Raw genomic sequence first — 17,681 nt, forward strand, 5'->3', positions numbered from 1 at the left:
AGAGGATACATTCTCAGAATGTCTTGAAACTGTCTCTTGTGAGATTAACCTGGAAGCAGAGCCTGGGTGCAGGAATGGCTTTCAAAAATTACTAATTTTTCTCATTAATAGGACATACGAATGTGTTCTCTCTTTCCTGCACAGGTAACTTTATGATCATAATTTCTGTCTGCTTGCAGCAACATTACAGATTTCCTGCTTTGAAATTGTTCTGGCAAGAGTCCCTCCCAGTTTTTTGTTTGGTGCATTTGATCTTTTATTTTCTCATACGTTGTTTCGGGGGTGCAGAGCTGAACCAAAGCTGGTACTTCTCTAAAGGCAGCACACCTTTAACTTCTGTTCTAAGGAAGAACTGCAGTTTGTAGCTACTTCATCATGTTTGTTTCTCCATTTCCCTGCCTGCTCCAGCTAATTATGCCTCTTAATTGAAACACATTTTTCCAAATTATATTCCTCATTTTTGTTGCTTTCTATAGAGCCTAATTACAGCTTGTGACATCGACTCTTTTGGACTTGTCCTTAGGACATTGGAAAGCCAAAAATTTACCCCCGAAGTCTATATAGTTATTGAAAGTGTCTTTACCACAGCTGGTGTTATGATTTTATGCCTCTAAGCTTCTGATGCATATTCAGACATTCAAAAAGCAAATTAACATGTCCAGAAGAAGCAGCCCTGCACCTGCCTCAGCATTAGGTCATGTCTCACACTGGGAGCTCCTGCCATAGGGACACTCCAAACTGTCCAACATTGGCACTTCTGTTTCATGGGATATTTTTGCAGACAATTGGTTTGTGCCAGTCCTAGGCCAGGGGCTCAAGTAGGTCATTTCTTTATAGTCACACAATTAAGGATATCATAAAAGTACAGCTTGAAAAGAATAAAAATTTTTACAGAGGGAGGAATGGTGAGGAAACAACAGATGGTAAAATTTAAGTTGGGATTTCACCAAGCCAAACGTTCAGGTAGAGTCAATAATTAACATGCTTTTGTGGCACAATGCAGGACATGGGGGGACAGGGGGTGCAGCCTCTCCAGCATTATTCTTTCCTTACTTCCCTGTTTATAGATTTGTCCTTTTTCTAAATGATTCATACACAGGAGCAGGCATCTCCTAGCAAAACTTTACAAACCTTTATAGGTCAGGGTGTGGACATTGTGAAATGTTTTACCGGCTCTTCTACCTATTCTCTCTGCTTCAATAATCCATAGAACCCGTGGGTTTAGCAGTGCTACAAAGGCGAGATTTCTTTTCTTCTCTTTCTGAAACGACTTTGTTAATTTTGCATCCTCATTAACCAGGAAGGCAGAAAAATTTTCATTGTACAGATGTGGCTGTTGATAAATAAGGCTGAACCCCAGCAGTGTGGGGCCAGCTTCCCAGAAGAATGTGTGATTAATAGCACAAACCATGACTGCATTACCTCATCGCACACTTCTTCCAGGGGATCAACACTTCACTTACCAAAGCTGCCTATTGTAATACACCTTAATAAGTTTTAACATTTCTACAAGTGAAATGAGCTGTGACTCATGCCCAGGCTGGAGTGCAGTCAAGGCTCTTGGAAATCATGCTGAGGATTATTCCGTGCAGGACTACCTTAAATGGCAGGTGAAACTGCAAGGAGCCAGCTGTGAACGCTGATGGTTTCAGCCTCCTTTTATAGGCTGAGTTCCTGTATCTTGTTGGTTTGCAGAAGAATTGTTGCATCATTCACTTAGACTGAGAAATGCTGTTCTCTCCTGCTCGTGTTTTTTTGCTATCCTTTTCCTTTTATGGGAAATAGAATTTATTCACTTGGAGGGTTTTTTTTTTTAATAATACTTCATAGTTTTCAAATTGCACTTTCTTTGTGGCTGGGTCCGTCACTTTCTTGGTGTAGAAATGGCACTTCTTTATGTATGGAATACTGAAGGAGAACAAATATGAGCTGGCAGAGTTCAATCAGTTTCAATACAATGAATTAACAAAGTAATTTTTCAATCCATACATCATTGCAGTCCTGAATATTTCCTTCCCTTCAAGCCACCGCTCTGAAATCAGAAGCAGCACTACCTGTGCTCTTAAAGTCTCCCAAATACCACAAAGCTGTCAGAGCTGCCAGCACAGGGTTCTCTACAGGACTCATTTCAGTCAGGCTGTTGGCACAGGTGCATTGAAGAACATCATCAGAGTATGTGCAGGGTCCTGACCAGCCATAAACACTTGGAATGAATGAAGGGCATTATCTCTTCTGAGCCATCAGACACTGACAGGATTGCTGTGAGTGGGGAATGGCTCTTCAGGAAGTTGTATTATCTAATAGCTGGGCTAAGTAGAAGCTGTGAAGTGATGGATTCTAATTTAGTGGCTCTCAGTGACTTTCTTTGCAGCCTTGAGCGAGTTGTGTCATCTCTTTTTCCAATTTCTCAGGCAATAAAATGGGAATGATAATATTGCCCCCATTCGTTATCTCCCTGACTGCATCTCTCAGCGTGGTGTGAGAATGTGATGTTAACAGTGCAAGCAAGTGGTAAATATTAGCATCATTATTTATTATTTAGGGTGCAGACTCATCCTAAATACATTTAGGAATGCCTAGCTTATCTACCAGAGCACAAATTCAGAGGTAATGAGTAACCACCAGATACAGGGCACACATCTGGTGACACTGTGTCACAAGGTGTTCAACAGAAAGGAAGGAGATCTGCAGTTCTACAGAGCATTCTGAAGCTGTGAAATATTCTCCAGAAATCAGCACTTTTTTCCAGAAACAAACAGAATGTGGTGTAACACTTATTTGTATGTTTAAAGACTAATGGATTTACTCCACTTAGTAAAAGACACTTGAATGGCTGTGTTGGAGCCATCAGTGCACAATGGTGTCAATAACAGAGTGAGCTGTGAGGATGGTGCTGTGAGCTGTACTGCTCTGACCTGTACAGAGGGCAGCAGCACAGGTGTAAGAGAAGGTTAAAATCATCAGAGTGGTGGAGTGGTGTGGGAATTCTGCTGGCTCTCAGCAGAGGAGAACAAGAATTCTGCTGCCTCATAGCAGGAATTCTGCTGCCTCTTCTCCAGCACTGCTTGGACCACAGCTGAGTGTGACACAGGGCACGAGGAGTGCATCTCACCTCTGCATGAGGGGACACCAGGGCAGAGTAAAGCCAGAGCATTGCTCAGGAATGTGAAATAAAGACAGGCGTGTTCCATAAGGCACTTCAATTATTTGCTTTTCCTCCTTCTTTCTTTCTTTCTTTCTTGTAGTTCAGCACAATAACCCAGCACAAAGCACATACTTTCCTTTGATGTAGAAATAAGGGGCTACTTAGAAGTTTTTATAATTATTTGTGTCACAACGATGTGGCCCTGCTATGTAAATCTGAGAAATGAACATATCTTTAAATAATACAGAAAATTGTTCAAGAAGACCTGGGCACATTTTGTCCAGATGCTGCAAACACCAGGTCTGGCTTGTTAGATCTGGTAAGCCATAAGGAAGGACACTCTTAATTATCCAGGAGTTACTAATCCTGTATTACAAGTTTTACCCAGTTTAAAGAAACCATTAGGTAATCCATCCAATGCTTTGGGGATCTCTTTGTGCAACAAGGGTGGAGAGTTGGGGTGCGGGGGGCAAAGGGGATCAGGATCTGGTTGGAACATGCCAGTAACAGAACACTGCATCACAGAAGTGGACTTTGTTCAGTTTAATCTGCATTTCCTTTGAAATTCCCCCTTTTCTTTGTGAGCTCTGTTCCAAAGAAGGAAGGTAACAGGAGCCCTTTTGTGAGAGTCCATGAGGGACATGATGACAATGTCACTGATGAATTCGAGACTGCCCTGGACACGCAGACTTTGGAATGCAAATCCCTGACACACTCATTATGTTCCATTTGGTCTCTCTTCCTTCTGCCTTATACTCTTCCTCATTTAAACATCCTAATGGTATTTCTCTTTTCCTTGCCCAGATTTTATCTTTGCAAAGCTCTGGTGCTGTCAGGGTCTGCTGCTGACTCGGGCATTGGGCTGAGCTGAGAAAGGGAGGGAGCCTGAGTTTGGCTAAGGCCAGCAGCTCTCCCTGATGTTAACATGCACTGTAAACACCAGTCTGGCCTGACTGCAGCACCCTTCCACAGAGACAGTGAACATTAATTTGAGACCAAATAACTGAAATGGTTTTTTGAATTACCTGGGTCATCAAGAAAGAATGAGTGTCTGGAGAAGTACTTACAGGCTCTGAGGGAAAGTGTGTAAAGACAGTGCTAGAAAATATCTCTCAAACTGAAGAATAAAGAAGTGTTTCTGGGGGACTATTTTTAGTGAAGTTTGCAACACTCCTACTCATAATGCTGTTTTCAAATGGTGACATTGATAAGTTGTGTATAGAGAAGCGGAGTAGTTTTGCTCATGTAAATGTCATGTGTAACTTTTGTCTCCTCTTTTCTTTTTTGTGTTCTTCCTATATTGTCCCTCCTGAAACAATGAGGTTTTGGCTGTCCTGAGCCATGTCAGTGACACTGCCACAGTGGACTGGGCATATGTAAAAGAAAGCAAAATCAGATATTCCAAGGATCAGAACAAATAATGCATAAAAATTTATTGGCTGCAGTGAGGTATATGATGAGAGGCATAAGATCAGGAAAAAAGTTGAGAGATTATTCCCCTTAAATTATAGCTAACTTGCAGAGCGATAACTGAATCCCAGATGGATATTCCTGCCCTGGGGAGATGTGCACAATACATCTGCCACTAGCTCAGCCAGTCACTTTAATTCAACAGCTTTTTTCCAGCATTTTGGTGACTAAAAGCTCCTTAAACTACCAAAGTCAGCTTTACCCAGCTCTGTGTGGCACTTTGCAGTGTTAGGCTGCAGATCATTTGAGAAGCGCGTTCACTACAGGATCCCCGTTTGACACACGGGAGCCAGCCCACAGCACTCTGTTCCAGAGGGGCCATGGGATCTGCTGCTGGGAAAGCTGCTGGTTGGCAGAGCTTTCCTTCAGGCTTGTGGGGGAAGCTCGTTGATGGTGGAGGACACCACCTCCCCGTTCACACTGTCGTGGACAATCGCTTTGAGCTTTCGGTTGCTCAGCCCAGAGTGCTCTGAAAGAAAAGAAATTTTAATTAGCCAAGGAGCAATGCTGAGACAAGGTGATGCAGGGAAAGCCTCATTTAGTCATGAGGAGGCCTGCTGCCTCCTCAACAAAGTTTTCTCTACATGTTTTCCTTAAAGTCAATATTTGTTACTGCTCTGTGTGAAATGTGCTGCCAGAAAGTCACTCTGGGTCTGGTCCAGGTCAGAGCAAATGAATAACACTGGGAGAGCCCAGCCAATGCAAATCCAGCAGATTATCCTGGATGTCTGCAGGTCATGCCCATGCCAGAATACGAGTTTCCAGACATGCAGATTTTCAGTTTGCTCTCAAGCCCTAACGCTGTTTTAGTCACCCACTGGAGTCTCCTTGCCTCCTCATATCCCAGGAAAGCTTTAGTCTGGAGCCTGAGCTGTGGCCACTGTGTGACTGACAGGGCTGGGGCTCAGGCAGCCCATGGGCAGGCACAGCTTGGTGGGCTCTGCAGTGAGCCCTTCACAACAGCCAGGAACTGCTGAAATGCTTCCCAAAGGCCTGTGTAAGCCTGCTATGCACACCTTCCACACTTCACTCAGGTGAGGTTAAAATTGCCCTGAGTAAAATTTGATTGGAAATGACAGTAATTAAGAGTCACTACAGAAAGCAAAGTAAGGAACTTTTACCTTTAGTTTCAGATTTTCTTGCTGTCCTGTGAAGATAATGAAATAGAAAATAATGTTACACTAATTTAAAAAAGTTATTTGTCCCCTTCTCACTGTTTCTAAGAAGACCTCATCCCACTCTGAGATAAAATTTTTAAAAAAGAAGGAAAAAGAATGATGCTTTTATACCATGTGAGCTTTCCCTTTGGTAGATACTCTCACTAGAAACATCCCTGGGGACATTCACTACTGCTCCTAGGGACAAGTGCATTGGTTCTTGTGCATTTGGAGTTGCTCAGGGTAATCCCAATTTGGTTTCTGACAAATACCCTCACACTTGGGGCCACTCTGTCCTGCCTGTCCAAGAGCTGCAGTTCTAAAGGCTGCTGATCTTCCTTTTTTGACTTCATACAAATCAGATGAGAGCATAAAAATGAGGCCAACGTTCTCCTATGCTGAGATGGCCATGCTGTGGGAGTGGAGAATTTTATTCTTTTTTTAATAAAAAGTTATATTAATTTAGGTAATCCAAATTACATGGGTACCAGTGTCTCTGTACTCTAAGTGGCTCCAGCTTTTTATTATGATCCGTCACATTAAAATACCAACCCTTGATGTAGTATGGGACTCACAAGCTTTGATTAAGCATAAACAAACAAACAAATAAATAATCCAAATATACTCTTCATCTGTTCCAGTCGGGGCAGCTCTGCCTTACCCGTCAGCATTCCCTTCCAGCAGCAGGCGGTATGTGGAAATTTCCTTTTCCAGGCGTGTTTTGATCCCAAGAAGAACTTTATATTGGTTATTTTGCTGCTTCATGTCGTGACGAACCTGGCTCAGCTCCTCCTCACACCTGGAGATGATCTGCTGCATGTTTTGAAGTGCAGCAGCATAATAATTCCGAGTGTCAGCCAAGGTGTCTTCCAGCATGTGTTTCTGATGGGGCAGATAATACCAAGACCATGATTATTATTTATGTGGTAGATACAACACAGAAATACCAGCAAATTTGGTCTCTAGCTAGAAGATTGCAAAATTAAGGCTGTGGTAATTTAAACACTTATGCATTTGCATAACTATTCTTATGAAGGCAGCAGAACCACAAAGCTGTGCCGTGTGTGCATGAAAGGCAAAACTGAGTCATTTATCCCTGCCATATCCGTTCTGCTCAAAGCTCTGCTCCTGACACTGCTGTCTGTCCTGTCTGTTCTGCATGAACTGCCCAGAATTGCTCCAAAGTCTCCAGGTCTCCAGGATGTAAGCTTTAACCTGTGTAAGGCTATGTAATATTTGTCAAAGCTCCCCACCAATATTTTTCACACTTTGTGTAATTCATGCCTGATAACAGGGTTTGTAAATATGAACTTTGCGTTCTTTGTGTTACTCTCTGTCTTCTGGACACATTTTCTTTCTAGACCTGGAGTCAGCTATCCCTTCTTCTTCTCATATTTTGTTGTAAGAAGAGACATACATTTTTCACTTCCTGGTGATGGTTGCTGAATCTATTTTGCATATTTTGGCAAAGTCGAGCATGATCTGAATTCCACTTTCCCTCATACTTTAACAACTGCACCAAAGTTATGCTAGGCTATGGATTTAAATGGAGAATTGGTCCATGACAACTTCTGAGAGTCCATGGAGTGAGTGAGCAGCCCAAGATGTCTGCAGCAGATACCTTACTAATCTGTGCCTGCAGCTCGATGTCCAGGGATTGCAAAGTTCTCCTTAGCTCCTTGATCTCGTTCTCGTTGCGCTGGATCTGCTCGGGATTAGGGGTTGCTGCCAGGGACATTGCTGCACTCTGTGGAGCAGAGCAAGAGAAAAGCTCAGACTCTGGTCAGTCAGGTCCAGCCACAGGGGCTTGGAAATGAGCAAGGACTAGCTGTTACCTGTTCTTTGTACCAGTTGTCCAGGCTTTGACGATTCTTTTCAATTATGGCCTCATAATCTTCTCTTATTTCTGCCAGAATCTTGCCTAAGTCTGCAGGAGGGGCCGCGTTGACTTTTACATTGACTTTGAAGTCTTGTGAGGAGCGATTGGCTTCCATATCCTGTTCATGTGTCAGAGGGAGCAAGCAAACTCGTTTAATGGAAGTAGAAAGTTTTCAGAGAGCCACAGAATCCCAGAGAGATTTGGGGGGGTAATTGTTATATATACATTAAGTTAACATTATTGAAAAATATATATATTGATAATACTCTGATGTGACTTAAATCAATGGCATAGTTGCTTCTGTGGCAGAACTCAATAAAAAACATGCAAGAAGATCTTTTCATAGAATGTTTCTGGAAGAAATGGACTCAGTGAAGAAGCACTGACATTTTTAATTTATTTATCTATTAGAAACCTAAAACCTTGATGAAAATCTAACAGTAATTTCATCTTTCTTACCCTTTATGTTAATATTTATGGAACTATAACTAAGTTTACAGGAGAGTAATGTAAAAGTTCTATGTAATTGTTAAAGGAATAATTGGATTAAAGCATATAATTACTGTGTAAACAACATAATTACAGGACCAGTCGGGCAGGTAGGGTAACATTCCTTTCGGTGTAGCACAACCTTCTGTGCCTGGTACCATTTTCAAAGCGCCCAGGCAAAGGAGCCTTTCGGCGTATGACATCATGGAATGCAGATCAGCTGGACACAGAGATGGCTCTGCTGGTCCCCTGTGTCCAAGAACACTCCTGGGCTGGAAGGGGGTCAGCCAAATGCAGCTGCACCTACCACTGTGCACCCCCTGTGTTTTAGTTTCTGCTTTAAAAACCCACAGACACTGAGCAGGATGTTTGGTCCGGTGTTGGGTAATAACTCCAAACAACACCAGATCAAGCGAAACCAGCATGTTTCAAGCAGTGGAATTATAAATGTGGGAATAACAGAGAGCACTGAGTATAGCTTTGGAGAATTCAGAGTAGTGTGGCTTTTGAGAATTATCTAATTACTGTGTTTAGGATTATGCAAGAATGAGTAATTTTGCCTGACTTCACCAACCATTCTTTTTAATTTTGATCCTTCAAGAATTTGAGATCTATTTTGCTCAGGCCAGCCTGTTCTGGGTTACCCTGCTTGAGTTGAGGGGGGTGGACAAGGAGCCCTGAAGAGATCCCTTCCAACCCTCAACTCCTCCATGCTTTTGTGAATATGGGAAATTATATATTCAGAACTGAGGAAAAAGTCTGTGATGACTAAAACCCGGCAGTGCTCTGTGTATTTATATCTAAGTCTTTCTGAGAACATTTCTGTCCAATATGTCAGTTATTATTAGCTGTGTATGACAGATGGGTGGGTTAGACGCCAGCAATCTGTTCTCTCTGAAACCCCAGTGTAATTGGTAAAGCAGGCACAGGCTTTTTGCTTCACCTGACTATCATTGGTGCCTCAGAAACAGGATTAGGTCCTGAATCATCAATCCCACTTACAGATTGTGGGTCTTACTCAGTTAATTACATGGTAGTAAAGATTTGTGCAATAGGATTTTACCAAGTGGAACTTTTTCTACCTCCTCATGGTCTTTCCTCCTGAGGATGTGCTCTTCTCTCAAGCCTTCAATTTCCATTTCCAGATCTGTGGTGATAATGGTCATGCCATCGAGCTCCTTCCGCAGGTTCTCCACATCCAGCTGCACTCCCTGCCTGCGACACTTCTCGGCTTCGTATCTTTGTGAGGAAAGAGAAGACACAACCTGCGTGTTGAGAACTGCCCAATGCAGGCTCTTGTCTAAGGAGAAGTAGACTTGCTAATCTATGTAGGGACTAGAGAGGACAAACAACCAAAGAAACTAATTCTGTTTCTAACATATATTATTTAAATATTTTGGAATAGTCTTAACAATAAAATTAGTTTTATTCGTTTGGTATTTCACTTTCCTCTCTCATAACTTCTCCTCTGTGGTAGGAAGTAAAATTTATTTTTTTCTCTTCCCTTTTTGCATGTTAACATTCAACCAGTTGTGGAAGCTTTGAGAGTACAATTCTCTGAAAACACTATCAGCAAGCACTGATTGCTTTAGTTTTATGGTAACTTTTGAATCCTGCAGAAAACCAAGAAAAATGCGATGGAAGCTGGTTACTAGCATTCCTCTCTAACCTCTTGCAGTGTGTGTAGTGAGCCAAAGGAAGGGAGATGCTGCTGTATCTTCCCTTGGGCATGGGAAGCAATTTCACGCCTCAGCATCTCTCCCTTTACTCTGTGTTTTGTGGGCTCTATTGGTGCTTCTCCATTCACCCAACAAACTCAGTCTGAGTTCCATCCCTCAAAGTAGTTCCACTGGTTCCTTCTGTGACACCACTGGCTGATAATGAAAGGCTGGCAGTGCTCAGGGTATCTGAGTTTGTTACAGTATTACCAAAAGCTGAGAAATTTTTCATAGCTGAGCACCAACTGCTCAAAATAAGGCAAATCTTCCTGATTCCTAAGAAGTCTTACTTACAGAAGTGTCAAATCCTTTCCTTTGGAAAGACCTGCCTGAAAGTGTTCTGTACAAACATTTTGTCTTTTTAGTTGATCTGAGATCTCTCTTTCAATGTACTGAAAATGAGACTGTGCTGGGAGCCAGTGATGCACCAGCTCAATTACTGTGCTCAACTCACGGGACTCCAAAGCAGAAGCCACACAAGGACAGGTGTTCCCTGCAGAGCTGGACAGAAGAGGTGATAAGTCCAGGAAATAGATTTGGGCTGGACTGGGAAGTGCAGTGCTTAGAGGGGATAATTTGTAATCCTAGATGACAGTTTTAAGTGCCTTTTGTCACAACTATCAAGTGCCTGCTGTCAAACCTGCTCGTCAGGACCTGCACTAAGTATCATAAACAGGGTGACTCAAGGTTCTTCAGCAATCATTTGTGGGTTTTACATGCTTTTGGGTTTTTTCCCCTGTTCTATATTGTTTTTATTCATCCAGTATCAACAGAAAACTCAGTAAAATTGCTTCCCTATTGGATTAGCAAGAAGAAGTAATGTTTAGTTTAATCCTCTTTCAAATTTAATGAGGAAACCAAAGAAGAGCTTACTTGAGCCTGAAGTCTTCAGTTGCCATGTTAGCGTTATCAATTTGTAAAAGGATGCTGGCATTGGTGATCTTGCTATCCTCAATCTGGAAAACAGAGAATCCAACAGGAGAGTTGGTGTTGCCATGGGATGACAGTAAATAATCTGTGCTGGTTTAGCATCTTTGCTGCTCAAAGGAAGCATCTAAATAGTGGAATTCCCATGCTAAGGAGACCATAGGAATACAAGCATTTCAGTTTCCTTATTCACCTAGGTGTTTTGCAGTTTTTCTCTGTAATCTTACTTTACTTTACTTTGTTTTTCCTACTTTTTTTGAGGGAATGAACTAGGAGGCATCATCTTATTCCTGACCAGGTAGAGGAAATTAATTTCATTACACAAACTTCATGGTCTATCACAGAGTAACAGTCACTGCCTTCCTCTGGTTTTGAGACCAGATTCTGATCCTGTTCAGCATTGCTGACAAAACTGCCTTGGGCATCTTTAGGGCATCTTCAGTAAGAACCATAAAGCTGTGTCTGAGTACAATCAAAATACTGGAGTTAATGTTATGCTGAAAAGTAGCCTGTGCATGAGCACCACGCTGAGCTGGTGATGGTGGCAGGACCTTCAACTCACCACAGGCTTTAGCCTGGAGTTGCATGCACAATACCACTGGCAGCTGGTTGTTGTGATCCAGTTGTGCACCTATAGCTGCTCTGAATCGACCAGCAGCATGCAGTGATTGATTCAGGTGTCTGATTTAGCTTTGGGATTTGAAAACTGCCCTAAAAGGTGCAGGATGAAGCACAATCTCATTCCTTTGGTGCACTAAGCACTCACTGGAAAGGCTCATGTGTCCCTGATAACATGGAATAGCTTTTAACTATAGATCTGAATGCGAAAAGTTGAGTATTCCATGCCAAATCTTTGAAAGAACTCCAACAGGAACTCATACATAATTATCAGGAAGTCATAAATGCAGGGCATTGTGTCCTTTTCTAACACAGAAGAAAGAGAAGTGTGGTTGCCATCCCACCAGCTACCTTCCCTCAGCATCCACAGAGCAAACCAAGGGGCACTGTGGCTTTACAGAAGTAATTTACAGAGCTCTCAACACTTTGGAGTAAATTTCCCACACCTCAATGAATCACAAAGAAACAAGGAAATGACAAAATTCTCCTCAAGTGTCAAAGGTTGACCTCTGTAGTGAAGAAGAAGGTGCTGTGGAATGTTTAACTAATCTGCTAACAGACTGTGCATTCCTGTGCAATTATCCACACCTCGCATACTGCCCTGGGACACCATCAAGGCCAGCTCAAGAACTATAACAATGCCCTGAATGTGTGGCTGCCTGGAATTTGGTGACAAAGAAGAGGCAATTCTTGACTCCAGCCTTGAAAACAACATGAGTTCCCCAGCTTTGTGCTGTGTACAGAATTGCTGTGTGACTGTGCAATCCGAGCACTGGTCAGTGCTTTGTCCACTGCCGTGAGGCCCCAGTGGCTCTGCAGCCAGCAGGGGATCTCACATGTGCCAGGTATCTCTTAACAGTCACATGGAATTCCTTACAGCATCCATCAGGAACGTGGCTGTGTCTCTAGTACCAGTCTGCAAACTGCCAGCTTCATTAAGAACTCACAGATTATTGTATAGGAAATATACTCCAATTTCTTCTCAAAACAGAGATTTCCTAAGAAGGCTTCCTGGACTGACTTTACCTCTCATGTCTCCTGTCCTTTGTCCCATCTCCTGGAATGCTCTGTAGATCACTTTGCTTGTTTAGCAGCACAAGGTGTTTGAATGAGACAGTTACTTGAAGAACAGGTGCTATTTCATTGTCTATCTGGGCTAGGATGGAGTCAGGCTGGAGCAAGGCTTCTCCCAAAACTTTTGCTCCATCAGGCATTAATCCTGAATTCAGGTATCCAGGAGAGTGTGGTTAAAAATGTAGAACCCAAATGATTATATGCCTCCAAGTTCAGACAGGCAGCATATCATAGACATTCTGGATTACTGGATATAGGACCCTAAATTTAGTCTATATTTTATTTTAGGTGCTAAACTAGTTTCACCCTTTAAATTAACATTTAATTGATTTAATTATGGTTAATAATTAGATGCTATATTTTCACTCATTTTACTGGCAGACATGCTGCTAATTGCAATATTTTATAGAGAAAGTAAAAATTCTGGGTTCAATCACTGAATTGTCACCTGTAAATGATCCTTTCCTGGCCTTTCATTCCACATCCAGGACAGCCACCAGCCTCCAGGTGTCTGTGGCCAGGGACAGCTGTTTAAGGAGTGAGTGTTGAAAATAAGTGGTTTGGGTACAACCTACTCAAAAGTGAGGGCTTCACCCCAGTCAACATCATGGTTTTATGCTTACTGTCTTCCTAAATCTTTCTGATTTTCTAATTCCAAATCAACCTAAACACATGTTCTTCATGAACATGTTTTTGTTTCTCTTTCTGTTAAAAAGGAAAGTGCCCAAGTGCCAGCTCTGGGGATGGTGACCTTTCTTTATCCTTAAAACAGAAATGGTGATGACAGTTCTGGCTCTCCATACACAGGCTGTGGTCCGAGCACCTCACCTACTGCCTGGAGCAACACTTTTAGCTGTGAGCATGGAGTTTGATTAAGTCCTTGTCCCCAATCAGCAAAGATGTGAATTAATGCAATTTCCAAGCCTTTTTAAAAAGAATTTCTCAGGATCTTGAGAATGCCAAGTAATTGTATTATAAAAAGTGGAGGGCAAACGACAACATTGCTTTTGGAAGAGCTTTGGGTTTTGCCCCATATGGGTATGTAAAGTTAATTACACTGATTAGTCATACAGATGGTTACAGTGCTAAGGATGTTCATTATGAATACAGATTAATATTATGCTTAAATTTGAAGACACGTGAGTTTGGGAGATTGAAAGAGTTACTGTTGAACATTAATATTAACTACTGGCAGGAACCAGAAATTCTCCTTTTAATTATAGTGAAAACATCCACAAGGAATTTGTCACTGCTATTTTCTTAATTACAATGAAGTATTTTTCCATCTGATTACATAAGCTCATTGGTCCCAAAACTCCTGTAGTTTCATTGTCTGCTACCGCAGGAATCAAAGAGCTGGAATGCCCCAGTCTGTCTGGAGACAGCGGCAGGAGAGGGGCAGGCTCTGCACTCCTCCTGCTTTGTAATTTGCTCAAAACCTGTGCAGTCAAAAAGACCAAGTTCTGCCAGCAGCAGTTACTCAAACCCCAGTTTCAGTACAGAAAGGAACACTTGGCAGCACACGGATCCCTTTATTCTGCCAGTCTCTGCAGAATCCCCCTCGCCCCCTTCTAGCCTTTCTTGTGCCCAGTCTCCTCCTTGTGAACACAAGGAATGTTTATGCCCAGGTCCTGGAACTACCTTCCTGAGGATTTGTAACATTTCAAAGGTTTTATTTAACTTCTTTAAAGGAAAGCCATCAGCATAAAGGAGAACCCCGATTCCTTAGAAGAGCACAGAATGACACAGTCCCAGCTCTGACTTACCTGTCTTTGCATGTCAGTGACGTTTTGCTCGTACTGGTTGAAGTCATGCCTCTTTCCATGAGACTTTGTCCTGTGCCACTCTAGGATGCAGCTCTCCAGCTGAGCGTTGGCTGCTTCTAAGGCACGGACCTTGTCCAGGTAGGCAGCCAAGCGCTCATTCAGGTTCTGCATAGTCTGTTTCTCATTCCCACCCAGGAAGATGCTTTCCCCATAGTGCTCACCGAAGCCTCCCCAGGGTGCCCCTCCTGCAGCCAGCCAGAAGGGTCTGGCGGAGGAGAAGGAGGGATGTGTGCTGCTGGCACCACCATCTGCACTTGATGCTCTGTAAGAAGTTCCTTGCTGGGCCAAACCACACCCTGTACTACCCCTGAGGGACCCAGAAAAAAACTGGAAAGGGCCTTGGCTGGTGCTCATGCTTAGCTCTGTGTGAATCGAACCCCAGGTTTGGCTGCCTAGCACTGAGCAGCCTCTTCTCCTTCCCTGAGCAGCTTTATGCCTTTTCCTGTGGGAGTTTCCCTTCGATGAATGACTACAGCAACAAGATTGTGTCATCACGAAACGTGCTTCCTCTTGGTCAATTCTGAAGCATTTATGAGCCTGCACGCTGTTGTTGTTTGGAATCAGCTACATACCGGGTTGCTTTCCTTTCGCTTGTTTGGGTTTTTTTTTCTTTTTCTTTTCATATGATAATAATGAGGTGTGGCCAAAATCCGTAGGTGTGGAACAGGATCAGCTCTGCCTCAGACTTCTCTCTAACCCTGTAGTTAGTATGTTATGTTTTCCTGCTCATGAAGGGAATAAATGGGAAGCCAGGGCAGGGATGGAGCTATGTAGATACTTTCTGTGCTAATTCTCAGGCTGTAGAATTAGAGCAGCCCATGGATCCTCAAACCTGTGGATTCTCAAGTGCAGTGTGTCCTATCAGCTGTCAAAGAGCTTAGCGACCAAACAGCTTCAGCCTGTGGGAGATGTGAGGCTTTCATGAAGTTATCCAGCTTCTAAATAAAAAAAACCTCCAGTCCAGAGTCAGTAATGCCCAGCTGTTCCCTTCAGCTGCTCATTTCCAGTGGAAATTAATAAGAATTAGATACTTTTACACTGATTTTCTCATGATTTGGGGTGCAGTCCTGTTTCAGTGGTCTTGTCTCAATAGGCAGCAGTGCAAAGATTTCTCGCTGTTCCCAGTATTAATAGTTATTTATCTTAGCTTTGAACATATTTACACTATGAGTTTGTAACAGCACTCAAAAGATTCAAACGATTATATAAAGCTACCAGCCCTAAAAATTGACCTAGCAATCATGCAGGAATAGTCTTTCTCAAAAGTCTCAGTAACTTTCTGCCAAACTGTATCATCCAACAGGCAAAGGTGCAGTGTGGCTGTTGCAGATTGTCCCTTTCCTTGTGCTGGTAAAGGCTGGAGATTGGAGAGTGGTCCCGTGGCAACTGCTGGGTGTAGTGGGTTTGCCTTGTCTTGTTCTAGTCCATGACTGAGGGATGAGATAGAGGAGGAAGATTTTGGAAGAGGCATGAAGCTGAGTGGGCACAGGCGCTCCCAGAAATGCTGCAGCTGGTTTCCTTACTTAGGTGAAGGCTAAACCCCTTCCCCAGGGTCTGCCCTGGCCCTGCTGCTCATCCTGACTGCTGAGGTCAGGGAGACCGCATGGAGCAGAGTTAAACTGTCCTGGGAGAAACAGGAGGGGATGTGTTTTTCCCTATTTGTTTCATTTGGAAGGCTGCAGCAATAAGGAATTGTTGCACTTCAGCGTCCCTGGTACCTCCCGGCCTCGTTCCTGTCGCAGCAGGATTCGGGCTCCTCCTTGTGGCTCGGGCTTGGCTCTGCTCAGCACCTGCTCCTTTCCTTTTCCCCAGCTCCCTGTACATTGAGCACATGCTCCTCTTCCTTCCTCAGACACTTCGTTCTGTAGAAATCCTGTAATTTCTAACTACTTGTGGAAAGAAATCACTGAAAATCGGATTTTCCAGTGAGCACAAGATTTGGCGCTCCCCAAATATTCTGGTTACAGCCACTATCCATAGCTGCAGTCTGGTGTCAGACCTGCTGCTGGGGAAGGGGATGAACTTAAAGCATCAGACAAAAACGGAGGCCCTAACTTGAAAAAATCCCGAAATTTTAATAGCACTGATGACATCCTGCAGATCTCACCAGAGATCAATTTCAGATTGAATTTTCAGTTTAGCAAGCTGGTGTCTGTGACCTATCACATCGAGATGGACTTACAGGGATGTAGAGACTAGAATGTGAAATAAAATGAATCCTCTGTTTCACCTGAAATTATTCCATGTCATTCCCACCCTGCCTGGCAGTGAGGCTGGCAAAGTGGGAGACCACAGAGCTTCAGTGCTGAGAATATAATAGAATTAGCACATCATGAAAACCAGAATTGTATTTTCTCTTGCAATTAATCCAAAGTACAGGCGATGTGGGACATGGGAAGTGCTTCCCCTGAGGCTCAGCCTTTCCAAACTGGAAAAGATGCCACACAGTTTTGATCCACACATGCTGAGGATCAATGAAAAAGACCAAACAACTTACTTCAAAATCTGCTATGACTCTTTGTCAGGCTGCAGTGCTGAATCTGGGTTTAGTCACCTCTTTAATCCAGAACAGAGAATGGAAATGACACCTGGAGTAAGGAAATAAACTGTTGTCAGCAGGTGGCACCCTTGCATGGGGACCAAACCAGATGGGTGCTGCTCTGCAGTCCCAGCTTGCTTCGTCTGGGAATTGTGGGTGTTGTGCTGAATTAGAACATGGGAAGCAAACTGAGCTGAATTTCGAGGCTGCAGTTTAAATACAGGCAGGATATTTTGACAACTACATTGTACAGGTCAATGTCCTGCAATAATCACTGATTGATTCAAATGCTCCATCTGGATTACAAATGGATGGAGAGCTGCCTGTGGCTGTAAGAATTCCCTCTCTTGCTGTTTGAGTGATACAAGCAATAGTCACCTAGGTTTTGGAACTGGAAAAAATATCATTTATACAATTCAGTTTTCCTCTCTAGTGGGTTGTGATGACACTTTGCTGCAGTTTGCCAGAACCTCTTCTGAACTCCTTCCAGTGGGAATGCCAAGGGAATGTGCATTTCTTACCAGCAACACACATGATCTCATGGCCAAACTGGTGATGCCAGCAGTGTATATTTCTTTTTCTTAAATGTTAGAAAAGAGAAGACATAAAAATAGTGTCTCTAAGGAGCTTGGAAGGAAAATAAAATATGTAATTTTAGAAATGATATCATTTTTGCAGGTACTATAATGTGGATTGAATGTCCAGTGATGGGGGCTAAGGATGCCTATTTATGTGAGCAAAGTACAGTGCTTAGGTAACTGCTTTGTGTGTTTCTGGGATTCATCAGGCTCTTCAAGTTTTATCAGCATCTCTTCATTTCCACTGGTGGGGGATTTGTA

General features: G+C 43.0%; 1 protein-coding gene across 1 annotated transcript; it reads right to left on the minus strand.

The window, feature by feature from the left end:
* Positions 1 to 4,980: 4,980 nt before the first annotated feature.
* KRT23 (keratin 23) lies at positions 4,981 to 14,657 on the minus strand (the record flags this gene model as incomplete). The annotated part of the gene is made up of 8 exons (XM_084222328.1): positions 4,981 to 5,084; positions 5,737 to 5,762; positions 6,434 to 6,654; positions 7,394 to 7,519; positions 7,608 to 7,769; positions 9,223 to 9,379; positions 10,732 to 10,814; positions 14,244 to 14,657. 8 exons carry the CDS (start codon positions 14,655 to 14,657, stop codon positions 4,981 to 4,983), a joined length of 1,293 nt encoding a protein of 430 aa, XP_084078454.1.
* Between the last annotated feature and the right edge of the window lie 3,024 nt (positions 14,658 to 17,681).

Source organism: Fringilla coelebs, assembly GCF_963513975.1.
Source record: "Fringilla coelebs genome assembly, chromosome: 27".
Lineage (NCBI taxonomy): Eukaryota > Metazoa > Chordata > Aves > Passeriformes > Fringillidae > Fringilla > Fringilla coelebs.